General features: G+C 40.3%; 1 protein-coding gene across 1 annotated transcript in view; it reads right to left on the bottom strand.

Annotated features, from left to right (window-relative positions):
- Positions 1–26,170, bottom strand: part of LOC148897043 (uncharacterized) — a 30,380-nt gene extending 4,210 nt beyond the window's left edge. The window contains 9 exon segments of the mRNA XM_088998255.1: positions 2–1,837; positions 3,217–3,381; positions 3,479–3,719; positions 5,417–5,563; positions 7,874–8,092; positions 10,662–10,823; positions 10,893–11,106; positions 13,410–13,616; positions 23,893–26,170. Of these exon segments, the coding sequence (XP_088854381.1) occupies positions 2–1,837; positions 3,217–3,381; positions 3,479–3,719; positions 5,417–5,563; positions 7,874–8,092; positions 10,662–10,823; positions 10,893–11,106; positions 13,410–13,616; positions 23,893–24,548 (3,847 nt within the window). The 5' untranslated portion in view covers positions 24,549–26,170.
- Between the last annotated feature and the right edge of the window lie 75 nt (positions 26,171–26,245).

Raw genomic sequence — 26,245 nt, 5'->3', positions numbered from 1 at the left:
GGGGAGGCGTTGTGAGCGGGAATGGTGGAAGTTTGCGAATGGATTTTGGACGGGTGCGCAGATGCGACCGCTGGGGGGGCGTTTTGTTTTGCCGGGTAAGCGGATGCGGCGGCGGGGCCACACGAGGGTGTCGCGGCCAAAGATGGGGGCTTCGTTGAGACCGGGTTGGACTTTGGGGGACGATTCAAAGCCGAGGTGGTACTCGGGGTGAGCGCCGGATGCTTTACAGGGTGAACGGTGAAACGGACTTTGGCGGGGGAGCTCGTGCCCGCCGGGCCGGGATTTAAGGGGAGGGGGGAAGCGGGTTTGGGGATCTGGCTCGGGGAGGGGGTCCTGGCGGAGGGGAATATAGAAGGTTGCAGACAAGAGGTGGGACTTGGGGATTTAGTCACGGGCGGGTTGGATGTTGGCGGCGAAGGCGGCGCTAGCGTCTGGGTGGGATTTTGCGAAAAGGCGGACGTCGGGGTGGGCGAAGGAATCGGGGTCGGCGCGGGGCCGGGACCAGACAACGGGGACGCGGCGGGCGGCGTATCGGAGGCCTTGACCCGGGTACCTTGCGGGGGGGTCGAGGGTACGCCCACCGCGGGCGACGGCGGCGAAGAGCTTAGAGACGATTTGGGCGCAAATGGAATCGGAGTGGAAACGGACGACGGCGCAGGGGTGGACGAAGGCGAGGGGGATGAAGAGCGGGGAGAAGGGGTGGCGGTCGCTTTGGGGCGGGGAGTCTGCGGGGGTGCGGGCGGAGGGTTGGCGCATTGCGCGTAGGAGGACGAGTGCGCCGGCGCGTTGGAGGTTAGCATTCCCGCGCTGCCGCCTCGAGCTAACTGCCCCGCTAGGAACGGAGCTGCTAGCAAATTGCCCCCGGATGCCTTCCGGCGGAGGGCCGGGTGGGGTTGCAATCCTGCCCAGGAGCGGTGGGGCAGGGTGGGCTGCGACGCCGACAGCAGCCTGGCTTCCTGGGTCAGTCGGCCTAAAGCCGGAAGGCCTTGACAACCGTTGCCGCCGTGGCGCAGCAGCGCTTCTTTCGCGCCAACGTCCGTGTTGGGGGACGGATTGGCGGGAGACGGATTGGCGCCCTGCGTCTTGGTCAGGGGTGGCGTTGATGTCGCTGGAGCGCCAAGAGGTCCACCGAGTGCCGATGGGAAATCACCCTGGAGACGGAGATTGTAGTGAAGAGTCCGTCCTTGTTGAAGCGGCGCCGAAGAAGCGGCGGGGGGTGTTTTGGACACCGGCGGCGACGTCAAACCGCCCACGGCGGAGGGCGAGGCGGGGAAAGCTCGAGGGGACAAACCTCCCATCCCGCTCATTGCCATCATTCCGATGAGGGAGCTGACGGATGGACGCAGGGGCTGCAAAACGGGAGGCCGAGGTGGCGAAAGCGGGAACGTCGACGACGGTGAGATTAGAGGGGAAGGCAGGAAAAAAGCGCCCCCTAGTGCATGCTGCTGTTGCTGCAGCTGTTGGAGCTGCTGCTGCTGCTGCTGCTGCATGAGGGCGATGGCCACGTTGCTGGTGGCCGCGGCCGTTTGCAAGGGGGCGTGCACCAGTGGCGCCCAGATGACGGGGCGGGGCCTAGGGGACATGGCGCCGCTTCCTCCCATGACGCCGCTTCTTCCCGCCGCGGCTGCCGCGATGGCGTCCTGCATGGCAGGCATGCTGTCGTGTTTGACGATCTGCTGGACCAATATGCTGTCGCAGGAGCCCAAACTGCCCGCCGTTAAGCCGCCGCCGCCGCCTGTTGCGGGACCTCCGCCACCTCGACCTCCGCCACGGCCTATGCTGCCCCCTAGTGAACCTCCTTGGGATGACTTCCGTAGCAGGACAGAGTTTTTCCGGCCTGTCGGGGAACAACGCAAACAAAAAAAAAATACAAAAATGTTCTCAGTTTAACCGTGAAGCTTGTTATTTCTATGCACTATATTTCCATTTTTCCAAATTCCAAACACATCAAAGTTTATGAAACGGACGGTGATGTTTGAGTGCCCTTTAAATTGTTACATTTTTCATTGTTAAATTGTAAATTGGTGATTCCTCTCGACATTCAAGGATGTCTTATGAACTTTCCACCAACGACGTGGCTTGCAATAGTGCTTTAGAATTTGAAAATTGCCATCCCATAATTGCTGGATTAAGATAAAGGAATAAAATGTTGGTCCACCTCCCCCCCAAATTTTGTATATATAAAAATAAAATAACATGTAAATAAAATAAAATAAAAATAAAATAAAAAATAAAACGTGCCTTAGAATTTGAAAATTGCCATCCCATAATTGCTGGATTAAGATAAAGGAATAAAATGTTGGTTCACCTCCCCCCCAAATTATATATATCTATATATATATATAAAAATAAAATAAAATGTAAATAAAATAAAGAATAACAATACAAATTATGAAATTAAGATAAAAATTAAAATAAAATAAAAAATAAAACCTGCCTTAGAACTTGAAAATTGTCATCCCATAATTGCAGGATTAAGATAAAATAATAATAATAAAATGAAATGTAAAATAAATAAATAAATACATTTAAAAAATCTTAAAAATAAACAAAAAGAATAAAGAAAAGAAAAAATGAAATGTGCCTTAGAATTAGAAAATTGCCATCCCATAATTGCTGTATTAAGATAAAATAATAATACTAATAATAACATAAAATGTAGATAAAATAAATCAATAAAATCATAAAAATAAAGATGAAATAAAACAAAAAATAATAAAATGTGCCTTAGAACTTGAAAATTGCCATCCCATAATTGCTGGATTAAGATAAAATAATAAAATAAATAAATACATAAATAAATAGACGCATTAAAAAAATCATAAACATAAAGATACAAATAAAAAATAAAAGAAAAACTAAAATGTGCCTTAGAACTTGAAAATTGCCATCCCATAATTGCTGGATTATGATAAAAGAAAAAAAATGCTGGTCCACCCCTCCCAAAAAAAAAAAAAACTATCATAAATTGTAACTAAAATTAAATAATAAAACGTAAATAAATACATAATTAAATAAAACAATAGAAATCATAAGAATAAAAAAGATAAAAATAAAAACCAAAAGAAAAATAAAAGAAATTAAAAACAAACATTTAAAATAACCAATAATAAATAAAATATAAAGTTTACAAAAATTACAATGTAAAAATGTAACACACAAAAAAAAATACAAATAAATACATAAATAAAAACAAGGAAGTAAAAAAAAAAAGACCTATGCGGTCCAATCGGTCGACAGCGACGGTCTCGAAGGCCCTCCTCATCATGGGATGCTCCTCCAGAACCTCGTTAAAGCTGTCCACACTGAGAGAGTAAAGACGGCAATATGTGTCTGCACGCACGCTGGCCGTCCTCCGCCCTCGAGTCAACAAACAGATTTCTGTGATCATAAAAGGGAATAAGCAACGGTGGAAAGATCGTCAATAAATAAACACACACACACACACTACCAACTTCCTCTCTGGAGAAAACGTCACCTCCAAAATAAGAGCCGTCGCTCAGTTTGGTTTCCTTGTTGCCACGGGTTAGAACGCTGACACGGCCGTGCTGGATGAAGTACATCTTCCTGCCGACGGTGCCTTCACGGATGATGAAGTCGGCCGGCTGGAAGACCTCGAAGCGAAGTTTGGTGAGAACGGCGGTCACAAAGTTGGGGTCGGCGTTGGCGAACAGCGGCATGTTGGCTACCAGGCTGCGGCAGTTGAAGCTCACGATCTCCTGCGCACATTGACGGTGGAATGATATTTCGTGATTGTTTGGTTTTTTTTCCCATGTTTCCGTGTCTTTCTCCCTAATTTTTCATCTGCTGGGTCAACCAAATCTCAATGTTTGATTGTTCCCAACCTATCCGGTCAATGCATTGTTTTCAAAGTTAAACGGGAATTAAGAAGAGCAATGTTGAACCATAGCAAGCTAACGGCTAATTAAAGAGAATTGTTTTAGATGATATAAAAAAAACAAAAAACAACAAAAAAAACCACCAGTTTTGGTATTCAAAAATTCTCTTATTTAGTCTGAAAAAATGTATTAGGATTTTTTTTAAAGATATCATAGCTAGCTTTTGTTAGTACAGTGATACCTTCCTTGGCTTACGAACTTAATTGGTTCCCAGACAGAGTGTGTAAGGCGAAAAGTGTGTATCCCAAAAAATAATTTCCCATAGGAAACCATTAAAATGAGAATAATACGTTTCCCAGGTCCACATAAAACATAATTTTCTACTTTCTAATTTTCTAAGCCTTAAAGGACAACCGACATCACTTTTTGTTTCGTAACTGACATCAGAAAAAATGTTTTCTAGCATCTAAAATACCCAAAAGACGCAGTATGATATTTTTAATCAAATGCAAAACACAATAAAAATGACTTAAAGTGTCCAAAATCTGTAAAAAAAAATGAACCCGGAAGTGGCCAGTTTCAGAAGGTCCCGCCCCCTTGTTCGTGGCGTCACCCCAAGACGTCTTGTCTTGCTGGAGAATCAAAACAATGGCTTCAGATTCGGAGAATATGCTTTCTTTTTACTCATCCAGTTATGAATATGATTCAAATAGTTCCGAAGAGGAAAGCATACATGTTTGCAATCGCTGAAAGAATTTATTCCGTGCCATTTTGAGGCAATAGGGGGGGGGGGATGTAGCACTAAAAAAGAAGCAGAAAATGGCGACAAAGCTCCATGTAAAGAATTAATCAGCCTGTGGAAACGGGCTTTGTCGCCCTCTTCACAATGAAAAGATGAATTCAGATAGGTTTCCAAAACGGCTATCGCTAATACTGTAAAAATCAATTTCTAATTTTGTTCTTCAACACATTTTAAAATTTGTAATTGATGTTTGAGAATTGATGAAATATTCTAATTTCACAAGCTTTTTTTAATTGTTTGTTTTTAAATATGAATATCTTCTACATAAGTAAAATTGGTTTGTTTTAGATGCCCCTATATCATTAGCTAAGCTAGCTTTTGTCAGTACTCTGTTTGGAATGCTACATTGTTTTGACAATTCGAGCTAATGCTAGCTAGCTCTTAACAACGTAGAATGATTTTTTCCCCCCACATTTCTCAGTACAATAAAAGCAGTTTAGAAAAGATGAACACAATATAAGGCACACCCCATCTTGCTAGTTAGCTGTTGGGTAGCTATTAGCTAGATAGCTCGTTTGAGTGAACGCTGGCGCGTGTGGGTGCTGCTGCTCACCCATCGAAAAAAAAACATTCTGTTACTGTAAAGTGACCTTGAGAGTTTTGAAAGGCGCTTAGAAATGAAATGTATTATTATAAAAGATTCATTCAGAGAAGTTTACAAAATGGCTATCGCTAATACAGTAAAAATCAAGAAAATCTGAAAAATGTGCTGCCAACAATTTGTGCTTTTAGTGTGCGAGTGTGGGTATTTGTGTGTGTGTGTGAGTGTGTGTACCTCTTTAAGAGGTTCGCTGAGCTCTCCTAGGATGTTCTCCTCGTCAAACATCTTCCCTTGGAAGCGGTGCTCATAATACTCGTGGATTTTTTGACGCACGTCAGCGGGAAGCTTATGGAAGGACATGTACTGCTCCACCTGCTTGTACTGCGCACACAAACACACACATATACAAACTTATTTATGCTTATAGGACAATGTATTTTCCTTTATTTTTCATTTGGAGCCTATTCTTTTTCTTTTATTTCAATGCCACGAAAAAAGAAAACATTTTAATATTTTTTTTTCCCTGGGATATAAATAAGTACCGTAATGTCCTGTGTATATGGTGCACCGGAGTATAAGGCGCACCCCCAATGAATAGTGTATTTTCAAACTGTTTCCAGATATGGCACACCTTTAATGAATGAAAAAAGTTTTCCAAATATAATATATCAATATATAAATATATAAAAGTTTTCCAAATATAAGGAACACCACATTATACGGCGAAAGGTCATATTTTAAAGAAAATGAAGGCTTTTGGGTGCGCCTCATACATCGGAAAATACAGGAAGTGGTAATATATATTTTTTTATTTAATATTGGAGGATGAAAATTTGCAGAAAATCATGTTGAAAGATTATTCCTTTTTTATGACAATTTGAGGTGATCGATGAGAAGGTTTCTTCAGCCGTCATCTGTACAAATGACGGCTGAAGAAACCTTCTCATCGATGGACCACTCCTGTACGACTGAGAGCTTACACAGACGAATTTGAGGTGATAAAAATGACGACACTTTATAATGAAATGAGATTGAAATTTTAAATTACTTTTGAAAATAAAATAATGGAAAATTTTATTTAATGAGAACATTTGATTTAATGGTTGAAATGTAATATTTTGGGGCAAATGTAATAAAAACCACACATCAATTATATTACGTATATACAGTAAAGTCTCGTTATATCGATATTCAAGGGAGTCCGAAAAAATATAGATATAACCGGGACTATCGATATATCCGATATCAATATAACGAGACTTTACTCTATAAAAATGTAACTGCATTACCAATTAAAAAAACAAACATTTTTATATACATTTCAAGTGCAGTATTTTCCGGTGTATAAGGTGCACCGGATTAATATGGTGCACCCCCAACGAACAATGCATTTTAAAACTCTTTCCATATATAACGCGCACCGGACTATAAGGCGCACCTTTAATGAATGAAAAACGTTTTCCAAATCGAATATATCAATATATAAAAGTTTTCCAAATACAGTAAAGTATCGTTATATCGATATCGGATATATCGATAGTCCCGGTTATATCGATACTATTTCTATGCACGCACGGAGAAAATTACATACAAACAGGGTCGGATATATCGATAGTCCCGGTTATATCGATATTTTTTCGGACTCCCTTGAATATCGATATAACGAGACTTTACTGTATAAGGGACACCACATTATAAGGAGAAAGGTCATCATTTGAAGAAAATGAAGGCTTTTAGGTGAAGCTTATACATCGGAAAATACGAGAAGTGGCAATATTTTTTTTTTAATCTTGGAGGATGAAAATTTGCAGAAAATTGTGGTGCAAGATTATTCTTTTTTTAATGACAATTTGAGGTGATAAAAATGACGACAATTTATAATGAAATTGAAACTTTAAATTACTACTTAAAATAAAATAAAAATGAAAAAATTGATTTAATGAGAAAATTAGATTTAATGGTTGAAATGTGATATTTTGCGGCAAATTAAACCAAATCAATTGTTAATCAATTAAATTACAAGCATAAAAATTACCATTTAAAAATCAAACAGATTTTTAGATACATTTCAAGTACATATCAAGATCATTTAATTCTCATTAGAAACAAATACAGGTAACATCCGAATTACGACCAAGTTCCGTTCCGACCAAACGATTGTAAGTCAAAATGGTCATAAATAAAAATACATGCAAAATGTTCAATAGAGACTCGTAGGCTAAATGACTGGCAAACTGCCCCCTCTGGTGCCATCACACGGTCGATTGCTGTGTGACAGCGAGATGCTAGCTGGATGGCCAAAATTGTCGTATGCGTTGCCGGCCTGCTAGCGCGTTGTGGTGCCGGGTGTAGGATTAAAAAAGAAAAAAACAAGGTCTGGTCGTAAGTACGGGTGGTCATAAGTCGAGTTGGTCGTAAGTCGCATTTTACCTGTATCTTGTGAAACATTAAATCCAGGCAACGATCCGACAATGTAACGCGGTGCATTAAAGTTTCCCTGAGAGTTTTGAAAAGCGCTTATAATGTACAGTTATTATCATCATTATCATCATTATCATCATTGCCATCACTACCATCATTACCCTCATTATCCGCATTATCGGCACTATCAGCACTATCAGCACATCATCACCTCATCTCCATCATCATCATTATTATTATAATTCAGAAAACGGTGTCACGTGCGTTCACCTTCTCCTGGTATTGCCGCCGCGACGAGTCCAAAGACTGGATGAGTGCGGTGGCGTGGCCGATGAACATGGCGTAGCAGGTGGCTCCCACGATCATACTCAGCATGGTTAGCCACACGTCGGTCATGCCCTCCGGAGCCTGGGCGCCGTAGCCGATGCACAGCATGTGGCTCATGGCTTTGAAGAGGGCGTACGAGTACTGCACGCCCCACGTGTCGTTCTGCGGAGGCAAAATCAGCGGTCGGTAAAATCAAGATGGACAATTTGACGGGACATATTTGAGGATGGTGCCATCTTTGCGATGGAAGTCGACGAGGGCCCGGTTGTTGAATGTGTTGTCTAAGCAACGGTCTCAGGAAATAGAAAAGGTTAAAAAACATCTGTTGATTTGTATTAACAAAAAGCAGCTAGCAGGGGACAGTGTGTGAGGGTATTATCGCCGAGAAAGCACGGCAACTTCACTCGGATATCATCAAGAAGCAACTACATCAACGACCATCACAAAGGTAAATAACATGACTTTATTATATAGTACAGTTTAAATCATTAATTCCAATACGATAGCACATTTATTATACGTAAAATAAGGTATATTTTGCGTAGCTTTAAGGCTTATTTAGCAGAAAATCATGTTTTATGGGGACCTGGAAATGGATTATTCTCATTTTTAATGGTTTCCTATGGGAAATTAATGTTTGGAAGACACACTTTTTGCCTTACACACACTTTCTGGGAACCAATTAAGTTCGTAAGGTGAGGTATCACCGGGGCCTTTTCTGGTTTAAAAAGTATGTCTTCACGGTGGTGCTGTTGGAATTGTCTATTTATTTCTCTTTCTCTGTATGTCTTTCCTTTTCTGTGTTGAGGAATCCACTCTGACTCGAGTTCCTCATCCATTGTCAACGACCATCACGAAGGTAAATAAAATGACTTTATTATTCAGTACAGTTTATTTCTTTAATTAGAATACAATAGCACATTTATTATACATAAAATAAGATGGATTTTGTGTAGTTTAAGGTGTATTTAGTAGAAAATTATGTTTTATGGGGACCTGGGAACGGATTATTCTCATTTTTAATGGTTTCTTATGGGAAATGAATGTTTGGCAGATGAACTTTTCGCCTTACAAACACTTTCTGGGAACTAATTAAGTTCGTAAGCTGAGGTATCACTGTATTTGAGTCACGGCAAGTACATTTAATTGTAAATGTGAAAGTTGTCTAATATTTACGAGTTTGGTTCCTCTTCTCATATTTTCCTTCAGCCTACAGTCCGCCATCCCAAATCTCTAATCTCTGTCAGTCTTTTTACCACCAAGCAAGGGGCCAATTATTCAATTTCAAAGCACCAATTGAGACTATCATACTTACAAATGTCTTAATTACCTCATCAGCTGTGGAAAGACAATTTTGACAAGTAAAATTAAATGCAAATCGGACACACGTGGGATAGCGCGTGTGTTATGTGTGCTCAACACTTAAGGGGACTTTTCTCCAAGGACCATCCTAGCATTTGGCTGCTTGGCAACAGCCGCCTTGGCAACGCCGGTGGCATGACTCAGCGCTTCATTCATTTGGGTCCTGTTGTGTATTTTACCTTCAAAAGACGCCCATTCACAAACACACTTTCCACCCCGGAGGATTTACGTGTGCTATTTTCCCCATCCTTCTGGGGTGAAGTGATGACCATGACGCTTTTATTCCGGTCGGCCATCTTGTTGTGTGAGTCAATTCACTCATTCACTGCCAGTCGATGTGCAAAAAGGTGTCCAAGTGTTGTAGATCTTAGATTTTTTTGTTGATGTTTTTGACACACTTCATCATATCTTAATCTGGTTTTATTTAGTTTTTTTGGGGGGCGGAGATTGCATTCGTCAGTTTATTGAGAAAAAGCTCAAAACTAAGAGCCCAAAATGTCACGGTGCCATCTGCTGTTACAGAGGCCAACTTGTTCCGGACAATATTTATAATAATAATAAGAAGAATACAAATATACAGATTTCATATGTAAGCGCCTTTCAAAACTCTCAAGGTCACTTTACAGTCACTGGATTAGTTTTTCTGTGGGTGAGCAGCGGCAGCCACACGTGCCAGTGTTCACTCAACCCAGAATAACTCAAATAAATAAAAAGCTAGCTAGCTATTAAATAGCTAACAGATAGCTAGCCAGCCAGCCAGCAAGCCAGCCAGTCAATAGATATCCAATAGATAGCCAGCTAACCTGCCAGCTAGCTAATAGCTAGCTAGCCGGAGAGATAACTAACAGAAAGCCAGCTAGTCAGCCAGATAGTCAACAGACAGCCAATAGATATCCAGCCAACCAGCTAGCTAATAGATATGTGATAGCTAGCTAGCTAGCTGGATCGATAGCTAATAGATAGCCAGCCAGCCAGCTAGGTAGCCAATTTTGCTGCTGTGAAATGTAAATTTCTCCACTGCGAGACGAATAAAGGCAAATCCAAATCCAATCCAATTAATCTATGAATTTTTTTCAGCATTATTTTAATTTATTCACTGCCAGATGATGTGCGAAAATATGTCCAGTGCCAGGGTTTTTGTCATTTTTACTCACATTGCAGGACACACAAACTATTGAGTTTTAGGCAAATGCTGCCCCCTCGTGGAAGGGAAAATCATTGCCAGAGGTCTGACCGGCGCTTTATCGCCATCTCTCGCAAGAAAAAACTAAACACGAACAAATTCGGGAATGGCGCTTCACGTCCTGCTTTTCAATTCCCGAATAAATTCGGCAATGGCACCCAAAAAAAAAGCAAATTTGGTCCTCACCACCATGAGGTTCTTGGACACCCAGCAGTCCGGCGGAAAGTCCTGCAGCATAGGAACCAAGAACTGCAGGCAACCGTCCCAGTGGCACAGCAACAGCATCATCCCGATCAGATTGACGATTCTAACCATGGCGCTGGCCAGGTCGTACGTCATGTGGAAGATCTGAGTAATAGCGAGAAGCATCATGAGGGGGGGCGGGATTCAGGTTTCCCGTCGAGTGCAGGCGCTTACCTCTTCCCACTGGTGGATGTAGCGTATGAGTCTGGAGAGCCGCAAGAGTCGCAGCAGGCTGAGAATTTTAGTGAAGCGGACGATCCGCAACGCCCTCGCCGTGCGGTACACCTCGGAGTCCAGACTGTCCACCATTAAGAAGATGTAGTCCACAGGGATGGAGGACACAAAGTCCACCAGGAACCAGCTTTTCAGATAGTTCTGGCGGATGGCCCTGTGGCAGAATGTCTGAGATGTTCAATCGGACACTGTGGACTCGAACCCGGACAGACTGTCTTTACTGCCGGCAGGAGACACAGCCATTCATGACAGACGCCTGAATTCTGCAGCTCGCTGCCAAGCTATTTATTGAGAGTATATGCAAATTTAAGTGATACATTAGTCAAACATAGTTTTCTTGATTTGAATACCACGCCCCTGAGCGTTCTAAGCACGAACAGCGGTAAGCAATAAAACATTGTCTCTTCCATGAACTGCTAAATTTGTAACCTGGCTAATGACCTCTTCCTGAGAAGGAGTTTCAAGTCGTAAATTGCTTCGGTGTTCAATGAGTTTCCCAAGTCCTAAATTCTGTCCAAGGCCAGATCTCCTGATTGACCTCAGGTTGTCTGTGCTTTAATTGTGTATCCGAGTCACACATATTGACTAAGCATAGAACAGCATGAACATTTTAAATATGATAACTTCTTATTCTGTCTAATCGCTATCACAGAATCCGTTGGTAGCGTTCCATATGTGGCGCCCAGAGCCGAACGGGCATCATTAATATTCATCGGGTGAAAAGTGGAGCGTAAATAAAAGGACAGCAAACTGTACAGAGCAGTGGGAGTCGTTTACAAAACGGCGGCAAACTGAAAGCTAATGAATGACCGTGAACAAGACGCTGTGGACAAGGTTTGTCCGTTCCTAATTCCCCCGCGGTCTGGTTCGCCGATAAAATGGTCATTTTGAACATCTGAAGAAAACGTATTCCAAGTCTCTTTAGAAGGAGTATCAGGAATGAAAAACAAAGCTAGATTTGAGTCGACTGACTAAAAATATTTTTTGTTAAGTCCAATGAGTCTGACACTTGAGTGCACTCTGAGAGACAAAAAAATAATCTTGGAGTACCACTAGTCCCCTTGGGCTTGAATTACAAATGTCACAGCTCACCTGGTTTCTGTTTGGTCACATGACGTTCGCAACGCAAGCCCGAGGGCACTTTGACATCAATTTCGGGTGACAGCAAACAACAGTAAAGGACAAAATGGCAGCGCTCTCGGATGGATTTAAAAAAATAAATAAAATAATGGATTCATTTGCCTAATTCTTATTCCACGAACAATATTCCAATTAGAATATCGCGTTGGTGGGAGATACTTTCAGAAGGCCACCAGTCTCGCCCTTTTAGCTTAATGCTAACATCTGATGGAAATTACACTTGCCATGCTAACGGTTAGCACCGACACCTGCGGTTTTGCCATTTCAGCAACAGATATATGAACATAAACGCCGGGACAAAAATGACAGTGTAAAGTTGTCAATGATCTGTGTTGTTTACTTCTTACAAAAAAACCTGAAATTACCCTTGCCATGCTAACAGTTAGCATTGACACTTGAGGTTTTGCCTTTTCAGCAATCAATATTTGAATGTAAACGTTGGAACTAACCAGCCAGACTAAAATTCTCAAAGGTCTTCCATGTCTACTTCTTACAAAACATAACAAAAAAAGAGATTTCACCTACCATGCTAACGGTTAGCATTGACAGTTGAGGTTTTGCCTTTTCAGCAATCGATATTTGAACGTAAACGTTGGAACTAAACAGACAGAGTAAAGTTCTCAAAGGTCTGTGTTGTTTACCTTTGAAAAAAAAAAACAGAAATTACACATGCCATGCTAACGGTTAGCATCGACGCCTGCTTTTTTGCCATTTCAGCAACAGACATAAATGTTGGAACTAAACAGAGTAAAGTTCTCAAAGGTCTTTGTTTTTTAATTCTTACTAAAAAACAGAAATTACACTTGCGATGCTAACGGTTAGCATTGACAGTTGAGGTTTTGCCTTTTCAGCAATCAATATTTGAACGTAAACGTTGGAACTAAACAGACAGAGTAAAATTCTCAAAGGTCTGTGATGTTTACTTCTTCCAAAAAAAAAAACAGGAATTGCACTTGCCATGCTAGCAGTTAGCATTGACACTTAAGGTTTTGCCTTTCCAGCAATCGATATTTGAATGTAAACTTTGGAATAAAACGGACAGAGTAAAGTTCTCAAAGGTCTGTGTTGTTTACTTCTTACAAAAAAAATAAAAATAACAAATACAGGAAATTACACTTGCAATTCGCATTTTCAGCAAACGATCTTTGAATGTAAACATTGGAACTAAATTCACAAGTACTGTCCGTGCAGTACAAAGAAACATGTGAACGTTTTAAATTTTGAATATGAACAATGGAACGGAATCTAGTCACTAAGTGTTTGGCTTTTGCTAGCCGCCACCATCGATGCTAACATCCACGCCTCAAACCCACTCACCGGGGATCCAGCAGTATTTCCGTGTTGTCCTCCTTGACGATGCCCGTGCGGAAGTTGAGGACCAGGTCGACCATGAAGAGCGTGTCGGACACCACGTTGAAGATGATCCACGACGGCGTGTTCTCGTCACGAAAGAAGGTGATGCCCACCGGCAGCACGATCAGGTTGCCCATCATCAGCACCAGCATTAACAGGTCCCAGTAGAACCTGCACGGGGAAAAAAAACAGGGGTGGGGGGCCTTTTTAAACACAGAGCAATAGGTATATAAATAAATAAATAAATAAATGAACAAATAAATAAATAAATAAATAAATAAATAAATAAATAAATAAATAAATAAATAAATACAACTAAAACAAAGAAATAGAAAGTAAATAAATAAATAACTACATACATATATACATTAACACACAGACAAACAGATAAAATAAATACAAAATGAGTAAATAAAAACAACTAAATAAATAAAGAAGAAATACATCGATAAATAATAAGAAAAATTAAGAATAAAAATAACCAAATAAATAAATAGATAAATACATTGAACAAATACATAAATGAATACATAGCCAAAGAAACTAAAATAAATAAACAAATACAACATGAGTAAATAAAAATAAACAACTACATAAATAAACAAAATAAGTCGATAAATAAAAAAATAAATAAATACATACATACATACATACACACACATACACATACACACACACACATACATAGATACATACTCAAACAAACTAAAACAAAAAATACAAAGCAAATAAACAACAATGAACAAGGAAAAAAAGGAGATAAATAAATAAAAAAGAAATTGAAATAACTAAATACATATATACATTAAGAGACACAGTTAAAATAAATAAATACAAAACGACTAAATAAAAACAACTAAATAAATAAACAAAGAAATACATAGATGAAAAATAAAGAATAAAAATAACCAAATAAATAAATGGAACAAATAAATACATAAATGAATACATCGCCAAACAAGCTAAAACAAATAAATAAACAAATACAACACAAGTAAATAAAAATAAACAACTAAATAAACAAACAAGTATATAAATTAAAACAATAAATAAAACTAACAAAATAAATATATAAATTAAACAAACAAATAGATAAAATAACTAAATACAAAATGAGTAACTACAAACAAAAACAACTAAATAAATAAATACATAGATTAAAAAAAATAAAGAATAAAAATAACCAAATAAATAAATAAAAACAAATAAATTTCCAAACAAACTAAAATAAAAATACATACATAAATACAAAATGTGTAAATACAAGACGACTAAATAAAAATAAACAAAAATATACATAAAAAACAAAAATAAGTACAGAAATAAACAAATAAATATATAAATATAATAAAAAATAAAGAATAAAAATAACCGAACAATCAGATAAATAAATAAAACAAATCAATAAATAAATACAAAACGAGTAAATAAAAATGAACAACAAAATAAATAAATAAACAAATACACAGATAAATAAAAAAACAAAAATAAGTACATAAACAAATAAAAACATATAAAATAAGAAAAAAAATAACCAAACAAACAAATACATTAATTAAATAAATGAATATAATAAATAAATACAAAATGCGTAAATGAAAAAAATAACTACATACATAAATAAACCAGCAGATAAATAAATAAACAAAACAAATAAACAAATAAATACAAATAAGAATAATAAAAAATGAAGAATAAAAATAAAAAAAAAACCAGATAAATAAATAAATAAATAAATAAATAAAACTTGGTGAACTGTGGCGGACAAACAGAGCTTATCTGTAACCTTGAGATGCCTCATCAATCTGGACTGTGTGCAAGGTGGTGGTGACGCAAAAGCCCCCCCCCACAACGACGGGGTGTTGAACGTGATTAACGGGCGACACACCAGACGACCCAATCATGTGCAGGCCACTCGTGTTCTCCTTCAGTCTCTCTCTTTTCCAAACGATCACTCTCATCCATCACCCGTATCCATGTCAATGACACACTCTCACACACAGACACAGAGAACACACATTCTGGTTTCCAGAGTGCACTCAAGTGCCGTGGTCGATCGCTATTGAGCTCTAATTTGGTAACAAAACCTCATAGTGGGACCACTAGACTGATGAAGATGAAGTATGACTCATCACACGCATCCCCGCGCGAACGCACACACATTTTTACTGCTGCCATAGCGATGCATGAAGATGAATTGTGACCTTGAGGACTCCTTTTGTTAACTGTGATTACAGAGATGAATTGGTGCCATCCAGTGGGATGGGTTTTCATGAATGCATAAGAATAATCATTCGGAGTGCATCATGAAGTTATTTCGTCCTGCCATCAAAAATCTTTGTTGACTTAATTTAGCGATACAATACATATTGAGATACTACTACTACTAATAATAATCATAATAACAACAAAAAGAATAATAATAATAATAATAATAATAATAATAATAAATAGAAATACAAATACAAATACTTATAATACATAATAATCGTAGTAATGATAATAATACCACTAATAATGAAAATAACACTCATAATGATACTAATGGTATTATTATTATTAATGAAAATAATACTAAAAATTATACGATGACCATTTTGTGTTTTGGAGCCTTTTACTGAGCGAGTTGTTTATTCTGTAGCCACAAAGGGACATAAGTGTTCTTGTGCCGGTCCCAAGCCCGGATAAATACAGAGGGTTGTGTCAGGAAGGGCAATAGATGTAAAAGCTTGGCCAAAACAAACATGCGGATCAAACCTCCAAAGTTGGAGGACACTGATTTTCTTGAAGGGAAAAGCCGAAAGGAAAAGAAGAAGACGTTTGATATTGCTAAAAGTCATAACCGAAACATTTTTTTCCCATAAACTGTGTTTATGAAATGTACAAAACTGTGTCATATATCCACCACCCCAAAGCCTATGGAGACGGGAATCACCCCTGGTGAGATGCAAAAATGTGAACGATGTGGAACCGTCGCGGCTTGGAATTGATGCGGATTTACATGCGACAGGAGATGTGACAGCCTGTTGTTGTCAATGGATGCTACAGCTTCGTGTTTGCTTTCAACATTTAGCTTGTAGCAAATTTCAGCAATAACAGATGGACTCGCACAAGTCGATTACTGCGATAAGTTATTAACTCATTCACTGCCAGACGATGTGAAAAAATGTGTCCACTCCAGTGCCAGGGTTTTTGTCATTGTCACTGCAATTCCAAGACCAGCAGAATATTGAGTTTTAGGACTGCATAAAAATTCAATACAGCGTTAGAAACCTTAGAATCTCTTCTTTGATCAGAAAAGAAAGAGTTAATTCCCAAATGATATGAGTCTGTAATGGGGGCAGATGCACAAAATGCAATACATACATACGTATTGGTTCATACAATAATAATAATAATAATAATAATAATAATAATATTAATAATAACAATAATAATAATAATAATAATAATAATAATAATAATAATGTCACTTTACAGTCACCGGAAGTTTTTTCTGTGGGTGAGCAGCGGCAGCCACACGCGGCAGCGTTCACTCACCCTGGAAGTCACTCAAATAGATAGAAAGCTAGCTAGCCAGATAGCTAGATAGTCATGTAGCTGATAGATAGCCAGCCAGCCAGATAGATAGCAAGCTAGATAGCTAGCTAGCTAGCCAGTCAGCTAGATCTCTTTGTTTTTTTTTGTTTGTATAGCGCTTTAACAACAGCTGAAGCTGGAACAAAGCGCTAACATGGAATAAATGGAAATTCTTCCCCCTTGTAGAAAACAAAACATTGCCAGAGGCCATGGCCAGCGCTTTATCGGCAGCAAAGCATGAAAAAAAACGGAACAAATTTGGGAATGGCGCTCTACGTCATATCTTAAATTCCCGAATAAATATGGCAATGGCAGTGAATGAGATAAGATTGAATGACTTACTGTGTCTTTTGTGTTGTCATATTATTTGTTATTTTGTTGTTGTTTTTTGTTACTGTTTTGCCGTCAAGATGGCGCCGCGAGAGTGGCAGCCTTTACAGCAGGTCCCGTATTTTGTTGTTCTATTTCTTCCTTTCCTTTTCTCTTCCTTTCATCACTTTGCTGCTGTGAAATGTAAATTTCTCCACTGCGAGACTAATAAAGGCTCATTCAATCCATCGATGGCAAGCTTGATGCCCAAGAATATTTCTGATGTGGAAAAATTGGGCCTCGTGCGATGAATTGGGAGTAGATGTACGTTATTGAAGTGGACCCTGTTGCCTGCGTGCGCATCTGAATTGCAAATGCAATTATAGTTGCTCGACGGGTGCTCTTGCCAGCGCTCTGATGAGCGTGAGCAGGTGCTGGGCGGCAAGTAGTGACCTGCAAAGATGGCTGCTCAGCAGGTGTCATGCACCACACTTATTTCGCCGCGCCGCGTCTCCTGTGATTGCGGATTTGTCTGCCTTGATGAGAAGGCGACAGAGAGGGCGTGTCTAGCTATGCAGGTAAATGTGTGCGATTACTTTTTTTTTATGTGGCAAGATACTTTGGCTGTTGATTTATATTCATTTTGGTTGGAGGCAAAGGACACCCTAGACTGCTCGCCAGTTAATCACCGGTCACACTTATCTATCAATAATTTTGTATCTTTAATTAAATTTATAATCGGATTTGTGGGATGTGGGAGGTAGCAAACTTTTTATTTCGGTTGGGGGCGGGGTCGTGTCATGTGTCGTGTTCAAAAGCAGAGTGTAGACTGGAAGGTTAAATATCCCATCAATCAGGCTCCACAAATAACCCGCACAAGTCATTTGTACACTTGATGCAAAAAAGCTATTAACCCAGCTAAACAGATCACAATTGATGAACTAGATACAATTATCACAGAGAAAGCACCTACAAGAGATCATTCCTCAAGATGGTGAAAGAAGCCTATGTTCCTCAAGTATTTAATGCTGAGGAAACCGGACACTCCATTCCATCAAGCCATTAACAACCATGACAAAGGTAAATAAAATGACTTCATTGTACAGTACCGTTTATTTCTTTAATCATAATGCTATAGCACATTTATAATACATAAAATAAGATATATTTTGTGTAGTTTTAAAGCTTAGAAAATAAAAATACAAAGTAGAAAATTATGTTTTATGGGGACCTGGGAACGGATTAATCTGATTTTAATGGTTTCTTATGGGAAATTATTTTTTGGGATACACACTTTTCGCCTTACAAACTCTGTCTGCGAACCAATTAAGTTCATAAGCCAAGGTCCCACTGTACAACCAACGTCATTAAAAAAAAAAGCCAAAGCCAGTGGACTGAAATACCTCTTGGAAAAAAAAGCAATTTCTTTCTGCCAGCTGCTCGCTTTGTTCTAAAATTAATTAATGGAAATAAATGCAATAAAGTCCCGGCCATACACCCCTTCGAAACAAGTAATAAGACTCGCTTGGTTGGCCATGAACAAAAGTAGTGAGATGTCATCAGTCGTCTTATTGCCTTGGATATGAGCCAGCTCACTTCACATTGAGGAGATTGTAAAAAAAATAGGTGTCGAAACAAGGAGGCCTTCAAGGAGACTTGAAATTTAATTGGTCTTTACTCTCGCTTCAGATTTCAGGTACTTCACTGAAAAGTTGTATGAGTGAATTATGCATAATGCACACTCAAGGTGCATAATTTACAACGGTATACAGTGAGACCTCAACTTACAAACACCTTATCTTACAAACTTTTCGTCTTACAAACGTCAAATTTATGAAAATTAAACCTTATAATAAGCACTATTTTCATAATACACACCCACCACGGCTGGCGGAGTGATCTTCGGCGGAAGCACACGACCGAACAGCACCAGAGGTTATGTTACCAACAGTCCTTATGGACTCTCCTTCCATAAGCCATTAACGACCATCAAAAAGGTAAATAAAACTTTATTTTACAGCACAGTTTATTTCTTTAATTACAGTCCTCATGTCATGCGCCTCTCTTTCCAAACAGCAATTCCCTTTGACCTTCGACCTCCAACGCCATTCCAAGCCAGAAATGACCATCACAAATGTATATTAAGTGATTTTATGATACAATGCAGTGTATTTCTTTCATTACGATACAATAGCACATTTATTATACATAGAATAAGGTATGTTGTGTGTAGTTTTAAGGCTTATTTAGTTGAAAAGTATATTGTATGGAAACCCGGGAACGGATTATTCCCATTTTAATGGTTTCCTATGGGAAATGTTTTTTTGGGATACACACTTTTCGCCTTACACACTGTGTCTGGGAACCAATTCTTCTTCTTCTTGTTTGTAAATTGAGGTCTCACTGTAAATAATTAATCAATCTGCAATTGTAATCCCTCCGCCGGCAGCAATTGGAATTATGAACCTCACTGCGTGGACTGAGATTACGAGCGCACACTCTACGAACAGACGTCAACGCAGACTTCAATTTGACGGACACACAATAGTAGTACATGCAGTGTGCGTGTGAGATGAAACAAAAAGAGGAATTTATTCGTCTTTCTGGAGGTGCTACTCTGTGTAAAAACATTTGAGAATAGGGGGGTTAGGCAGAGAGTCTGGATTGTTTTTTTCCGTAGCTGACAAAGTGCAGGTGACAAGTCATCCAATTTAGACAGCTACGTCTCCACTTGTCAGAGTAAAAATACTCCGGCGAAGTCTGCTGCCACTCGCACGCAGACGCGCAAAATGAGGTCGCAGCCATTCAGACCAGACATCCGCAACGCCAGGGATTGTTTTCTTTCCGTGGCTACGTTCACATTGCAGCTTTCAGTTCCTCACCTCAAGTCAGTAGACGCTCGCCAATTTACGAACGAGATACGTTCCCGAACGGTCGTTCGTAAGGTGAATTTGTTTGCAAGTTGCTTCAGTACTAGATTTCGCATGGAATAATAATAATAATAATAATAATAATCAGAAATTAGAAAACCTTTATTTATCCTACAATGGGGAAATAATAATAATAATAACAATAATACATTTCCTTTATAAGCACCTTTCAAAACGCTCAAGGTCACTTTTCAGTCATAGGATGAGTTTTTCTGTGGGTGAGCGGCGGCAGCCACACGCTCCAGCGTTCACTCAACCCGTATTATTATTATTATTATTATTATTATTATTATTATTATTATTGTATGTTTAAGGATTATGTAAGTATGTTTAAGGTTTAAATACATCTTTTTAAGGCTTGTATAAGTAATCTGTATTGGTTTGTAGTGAAAAATAAACATTTATTAAAATATATGCTCTATAACGGTATATGCATGTACAACTTCAGGCTACAAGCTAAGTCTGTAGCATTCATTGCCAGGAAAAAAATTGTTTACTTCTATGGTCCCCACGTAAATCCACTTCGATTCCAAGTGGCAACTCTCAGTTCCAAATTCAACCCCCCTTCCCCAACCCCTCTTCCATTTTAATAATAATAATAATAATAATAATAATAATAATAATACTCCATTTCATTTCTAAGTGCCTTTCAAAACTCTCTAGGTCACTTTACAGTCACAGCATAAACTTTTTCTGTGGGTGAGCAGCGGCAGCCATTCGCGCCAGCGTTCACTCAACCCCGAAGTAACTCAAATAGATAAAAAGCTAGATAGCTAGCTAAGGGAAGGCCAATAAATAGGTAATAGATAGCCAGATAGCCAACAGCTAGCCAGCTAGTCAGCTTACAGCCAGCCAGCTAGACAGCTAATAGCTAGCCAGCTAGCTAATGAATAGCTAATAGAGAGCCAGATAGCCAGCAGCTAGCTAGCTAAAAGCCGGCCAGCTAAACAGCAAACAGCTTGCTAGATAGCTAGCTAATGGATAGCTAATACAACATAATTTGTAATGGACCGAAAAATGTTTTTTATTTTTTATTTTAACTCATTCACTGCCAGACATGCAAAAATGTGTCCACTCCAGTGCCAGGGTTTTTGTCATTGTTAGAATATTGAGTTTTAGGACAACATAAAGATTCAATACAGCGAAAGAAACCTTATATTATATTCTTTCATCAGAAAAAAAAGAGTTAATTCCCAAGTTATATGGGACTGGAGTTATCTGAGGTTGAAATGGGGGTGGATGTATAAAATATAATATTGACTATTGTAGCGCTTTACCAACAGCTGAAGCTGTAACAAAGCGCGAACCTGGAAAAAAGGGAAATACTGCTTCCTTTGGAATGAAAAAAAAAAAACATTGCCAGAGGCCATGGCCAGCGCTTTATGAGCACCCAAGCATGAAAACCCGAAACCCGAATAAATTCGAGAATGGCGCTCTGTATCATATTTTCAATTCTCGATTAAATTTGGGAATGGCAGTGAATGAGTTCATGAAGATTGTGATCCAAATGATGACGGTTGGTGCCCCGTGGCAGAGGTCCGGTGCGTCAGCGAGTGTCACTTTAGCTTGTCGATGTTTTCGTACAAGGAGTAATGCAAACACACAGCGGGTCCGTGTCAGCGACTGCATGCCGGCATGAGGAGGCGGCTGTTCCCGTGAGTCAACGTCGCCTCAGGAGAAAATGACTAGCGAGGCTGTTAATTTCGGGTTACCCCCTTAGGGGAGGTTCTCTCACACTCATCAAAACAAGCCATTTTTTGTTTTACAACCTAAAAGCTGTCAGCACGGGAACCTGCGAAAAAATCGTTTTGCCAACATCCAGTCGTCCCTTTACTCCTCATTAGGGCGCCGAGGCAAGGTTTGCCGTGCCTCGATTCCCTCCTCGGTCTGGTTCACCGAAAAAATTATTTTGACTTCCTTTTGAAGGATGGCGTTCATTTTTTGGTAATAATAATACAGTAAAGTCTCGTTATATCGATATCGGTTATATCGATAGTATCGCTTATTACGATACTATTTCTATGAACGCAAGGAGAAAATTACATGCGCGCAGGGTCGGATATATCGATAGTCCCGGTTATATCGATATTTTTTCGGATTCCCGAGAATATCGATATAACGAGACTTTACTGTAATAATAATAATAATAATAATAATAATAATACATTTCACGTAGTTTTTTGTATAATTTTTGTATAAAATTTTGTATTAAAATAAAAATAAAAGGAAAAGGAAAATAAATATATAAATAATAAATAGTAAATAATAGTATATAATATAGTAATAATAAATAGTAAAAAATATAATAAATAAAAAATAAATAAAAATAAAAATAAAAATAATACATTTCATTTAGATTTTTTTTTTTTTTTTTTTTACTTCAATATGGCGCCTCAGAAGTGGCTGCCTTTCCAGCAGCTCCTGTATTTTGTTTTTCTACTTCAGAATCATCTTTATTGCCAAGTATGTAGAACACACAAGGAATTTGTTTCCTGTCGAACACGCTGCACTAGTATTATCATCAAAAAAATTGCAAAGAGGCACTATACAGTTCAATTTGGGCTACTGTTCAAAGAGTTAATGGCTTGGGGGAAGAAGGTGTTTAAATGTCTGCTGGATTTGGTGCGCATGGATCGGTAGCGCCTGCCTGAGGGGAGTAGCTGGAAAAGGGGGTGGACAGGGTGCGGAGGGTCCAGAATGATTTTCCGCACCCTAGTTTGGATTCTTGCAGTGTGCAGTGTACTTCTTTCTTTCTTTTCCTCCTCCTTTCATAACTTTGCTGCTGTGAAATGTACATTTCTCCACTGCGAGATGAATAAAGGTACATCCAATCCAATCCAATATGGGTCTGAAGTTATATAATAATAATCATATAATAATACATTTCATTTATAAGCACCTTTCAAAGCTCATAACTTTACAGTCAGAGGATACGTTTTTCTGTGAGTGAGCAGCGGCAGCCACACACGCCAGCGTTCACTCATCCTGGAAGTAACTCAAAAAGATAGACAGCTAGCTAGCTCATAACTAGCTAGCCCGCTAGCTATATAGCAAATCGATAGATGATCATGTGCCATGCCAGTCATGTTAATCCCTGAATAATAACAGTTGGTCTCGTTGACGTCAATAACTGCGAGAAGTTATTAACTCATTCACTGCCAGACGTGCAAAAATGTGTCCATTCCAGTGCCAGGGTTTTTGTCATTGTGGCTTGAATTCCAGGACTCACAGAATATTGAGTTTTAGGACTACAAAAACATTCAATGCAGCGTAAGAAACCTTACATTATCTTCTTTCATCAGAAAAAAAGAGTTCATTCCTAAATTATATGGGTATACAGTTATATGAGATTGAAATGAGGGTGGCAAAATACAATGCGATGCTTACATATTAGCTAAAGCTGAAACAAAGCGCTAATGTGGAAAAAAGGATAATGCTGCCCACTTGTGGAAAAGAACAAACATTGCCAGAGGCCATGGCCAACGCTTTATCGGCACCCAAGCATGAAAAAAACAACCCAAACAAATTTGGGAATGGCGCTCAACGTCATATTTTCATACTGCATGTAAGTTGATGAAGGCAATGAAATAGTCCTAATTGTACTTAGTGTACGTGTGTGTTTGTCTTACCTGAAGTCGCTGTAAGGGTGGATGATCCAGGCGCCGGCCGACTTAAGTCGTTCCTGTTCCAGAGCCACTGCCTTGTGGGATCCGAACATGCGCAGGCTAAACTTGTTGACGCCGGGCTGCAGCATGGCTCCGAACTGCCTCTGGATGAAGGTGCTCTGGTTGGACTGGCTATAGTCCTCTCCGTCCAGCCCCAGGCCGAACCCCCCCAGGGCCGAGGGTCCCAGCGTCTCGGGCGTCCCCGCCGCCGTGGTGTTGCACGCGGTGGTGGTGGTGGTCTCCGGTCCCGTGGCCACCACCATCACCCCCGTGCCCGCTGACGAGGAGGTGGAAGCCAGGGCGGGACGGGAGGGGGCGAATCCCACCGAGCGGGGGGGAGGGTGAGCGGGAGGTACCGGGGTGGTTGGCGTGCCGGTAGTGCGGAAGGGGTGGCCCGAGCTCATGATGGAGGGGCGGCGGCCTCGTCCCCCCGAGGGTATGGCGGGGTCACCCCCGAAAGATGCCTTCTCGCCCTCCAGGGAAACCTGGGACAATCTGTAGCCTGGCGAGGGGAGGCTGCCCTTGCTGTGTTTCTTTGACTCGGCTCGTCGGGGGAGGCTGTCACCCCCGGTGCCTCCTGCGCTACTGGGCGTCCCCGCACCCCCCACCACCCCATCCATCCGTGATGAGGATCAAAAATACAGGGGTGGAGGGAATATATCTATCAACAGTATTTTGAACAGTGGGTCATCTGTTGGCTCACATTCTGAATCTGTCAAAGGTTGTTTGAGAAACATTAGTCGGATTGTTGAAGTGCTCTTGAGCAAGTCACCGACCCCAATCCTACCCAAATTCAAGAGGTGTGACCCTTTGACGTTAATATTTCTCAGAGAAAGCCCCCACAAGTGTCAAATGGTTCTCCGGTACTGTTGATTCAACACAAACATGGCAGACTGTGACTTGAATGTATCCCTAACAAATTCATAAAATTAATCTAAAATATATGTTTTAAAGTCTTTGTGCCCTTGGGGCGCACAATTAATCACCATTTAGTGGCAAAGTGTGACGTTGGTCCATAAAAAAATGTGTTTTTTTACTCTCCTTCCTCGTCCTTGAGAGCTCCGCCAGAGGCCCTCTCTCGTCTCTGCATAGCCGCCCTCGTCGCGCCGACGCCGGTCACATCGGCGCCGGATTGCCGGTCTCCCGAGCCGGCAATGGAAACAATGCCGGATGTCACTGCCGCTCACACAATGTCATTCCTTTTCTGCCCGCACACGACGAAGGATGTTTGGGCGGTCATACAGGCGAGCAAGGGCGTTGGGGAGCAAGGGGGCGTCGTCTGTGGGTAGTTTTGGGCGCACTAAATTAGGCTCCCAAATCAAGGCGCACCAAGCCGAACTGAGTCGCCATGGAAGACGCCGTGACGTTCACGTGTGGGCTAAAAATAGGAATAAAGATAATCATAAACGATAAAAGGTTGAGAAGAGGGAAGACGCCGGCAAAACCTCCACCCCTGCTTCAAAAAAAAAAAAAACGACTTTATAGCCGAGCTCTGAACACGGTCACCTTCTCCTCAGCTTCATCCACGCGCGGTCCCACTCGCGAGGACCTTCCGTGACATCGTCTCCACAAGGACGCGCGCTCATGAGAACTACGAAGATGACAGCGTCTTCTTCCGTTTCGTTTTCGCCCCAAACGAGAGCGAGGGTTGGTAAAAAAATAAAATAAAAAATCAACAACTTGTTGAATAGTCCAAGTCTCGGCTCGCCCTCCGTCCTTCGGAAAAAAAAATCCGATCATGTGACGTCACGCGTGGATTTCACTTCTCTTCCCAACGAGGTCGCAGCCTCGCGCGTCGGTGAAATTCAATCTCCCTAAACACATCCGCGTGCCTTCTTGTTGTCTTTGCCAAACGGCTGGATTGAATGGACCTGTCGTCATGACGTCCGAACACTCCCCGACATCCTCCAGACGCACGAGCCGGTCGTGCGTCATCCACGCGCGCCCATCCACGGGGTGGAGTGGAGGAAGGGGGGCAACATGACAACCCAGACTCATAAATGGACAAAAAGGACAAACCTCTCTGGGGCAAGGAGAGTTTTCATTTTATAAAACAGCAATTTTCAGAATTAAATACAAAAAAACTGCAATGAGAAAAGAAACAGTGCTGTATTTATTTTTATTTAACACAGCGCAATTTTAAGGTATCGCTCTGTAATTGGTCATGATTGACATCACCTGTGATCACTCCCACAGCGTCGTAGAAAAGTTAAAAAGAAAAAAACTGAACAAGATGTGGCCGCAAAAAAATTAACCGCGATAGAGTGAGGGATAACCACATTAAAAGAGGTGAACGGTCAACTCGAAATGTGATAAT

This window comes from Hippocampus bargibanti, linkage group LG06 (assembly GCF_051943395.1).
Source record: "Hippocampus bargibanti isolate YZ-2025 linkage group LG06, ASM5194339v1, whole genome shotgun sequence".
Lineage (NCBI taxonomy): Eukaryota > Metazoa > Chordata > Actinopteri > Syngnathiformes > Syngnathidae > Hippocampus > Hippocampus bargibanti.
Note: the sequence above shows the minus strand (reverse complement) of the source record. Positions and strands in the feature narration are given on the sequence as shown.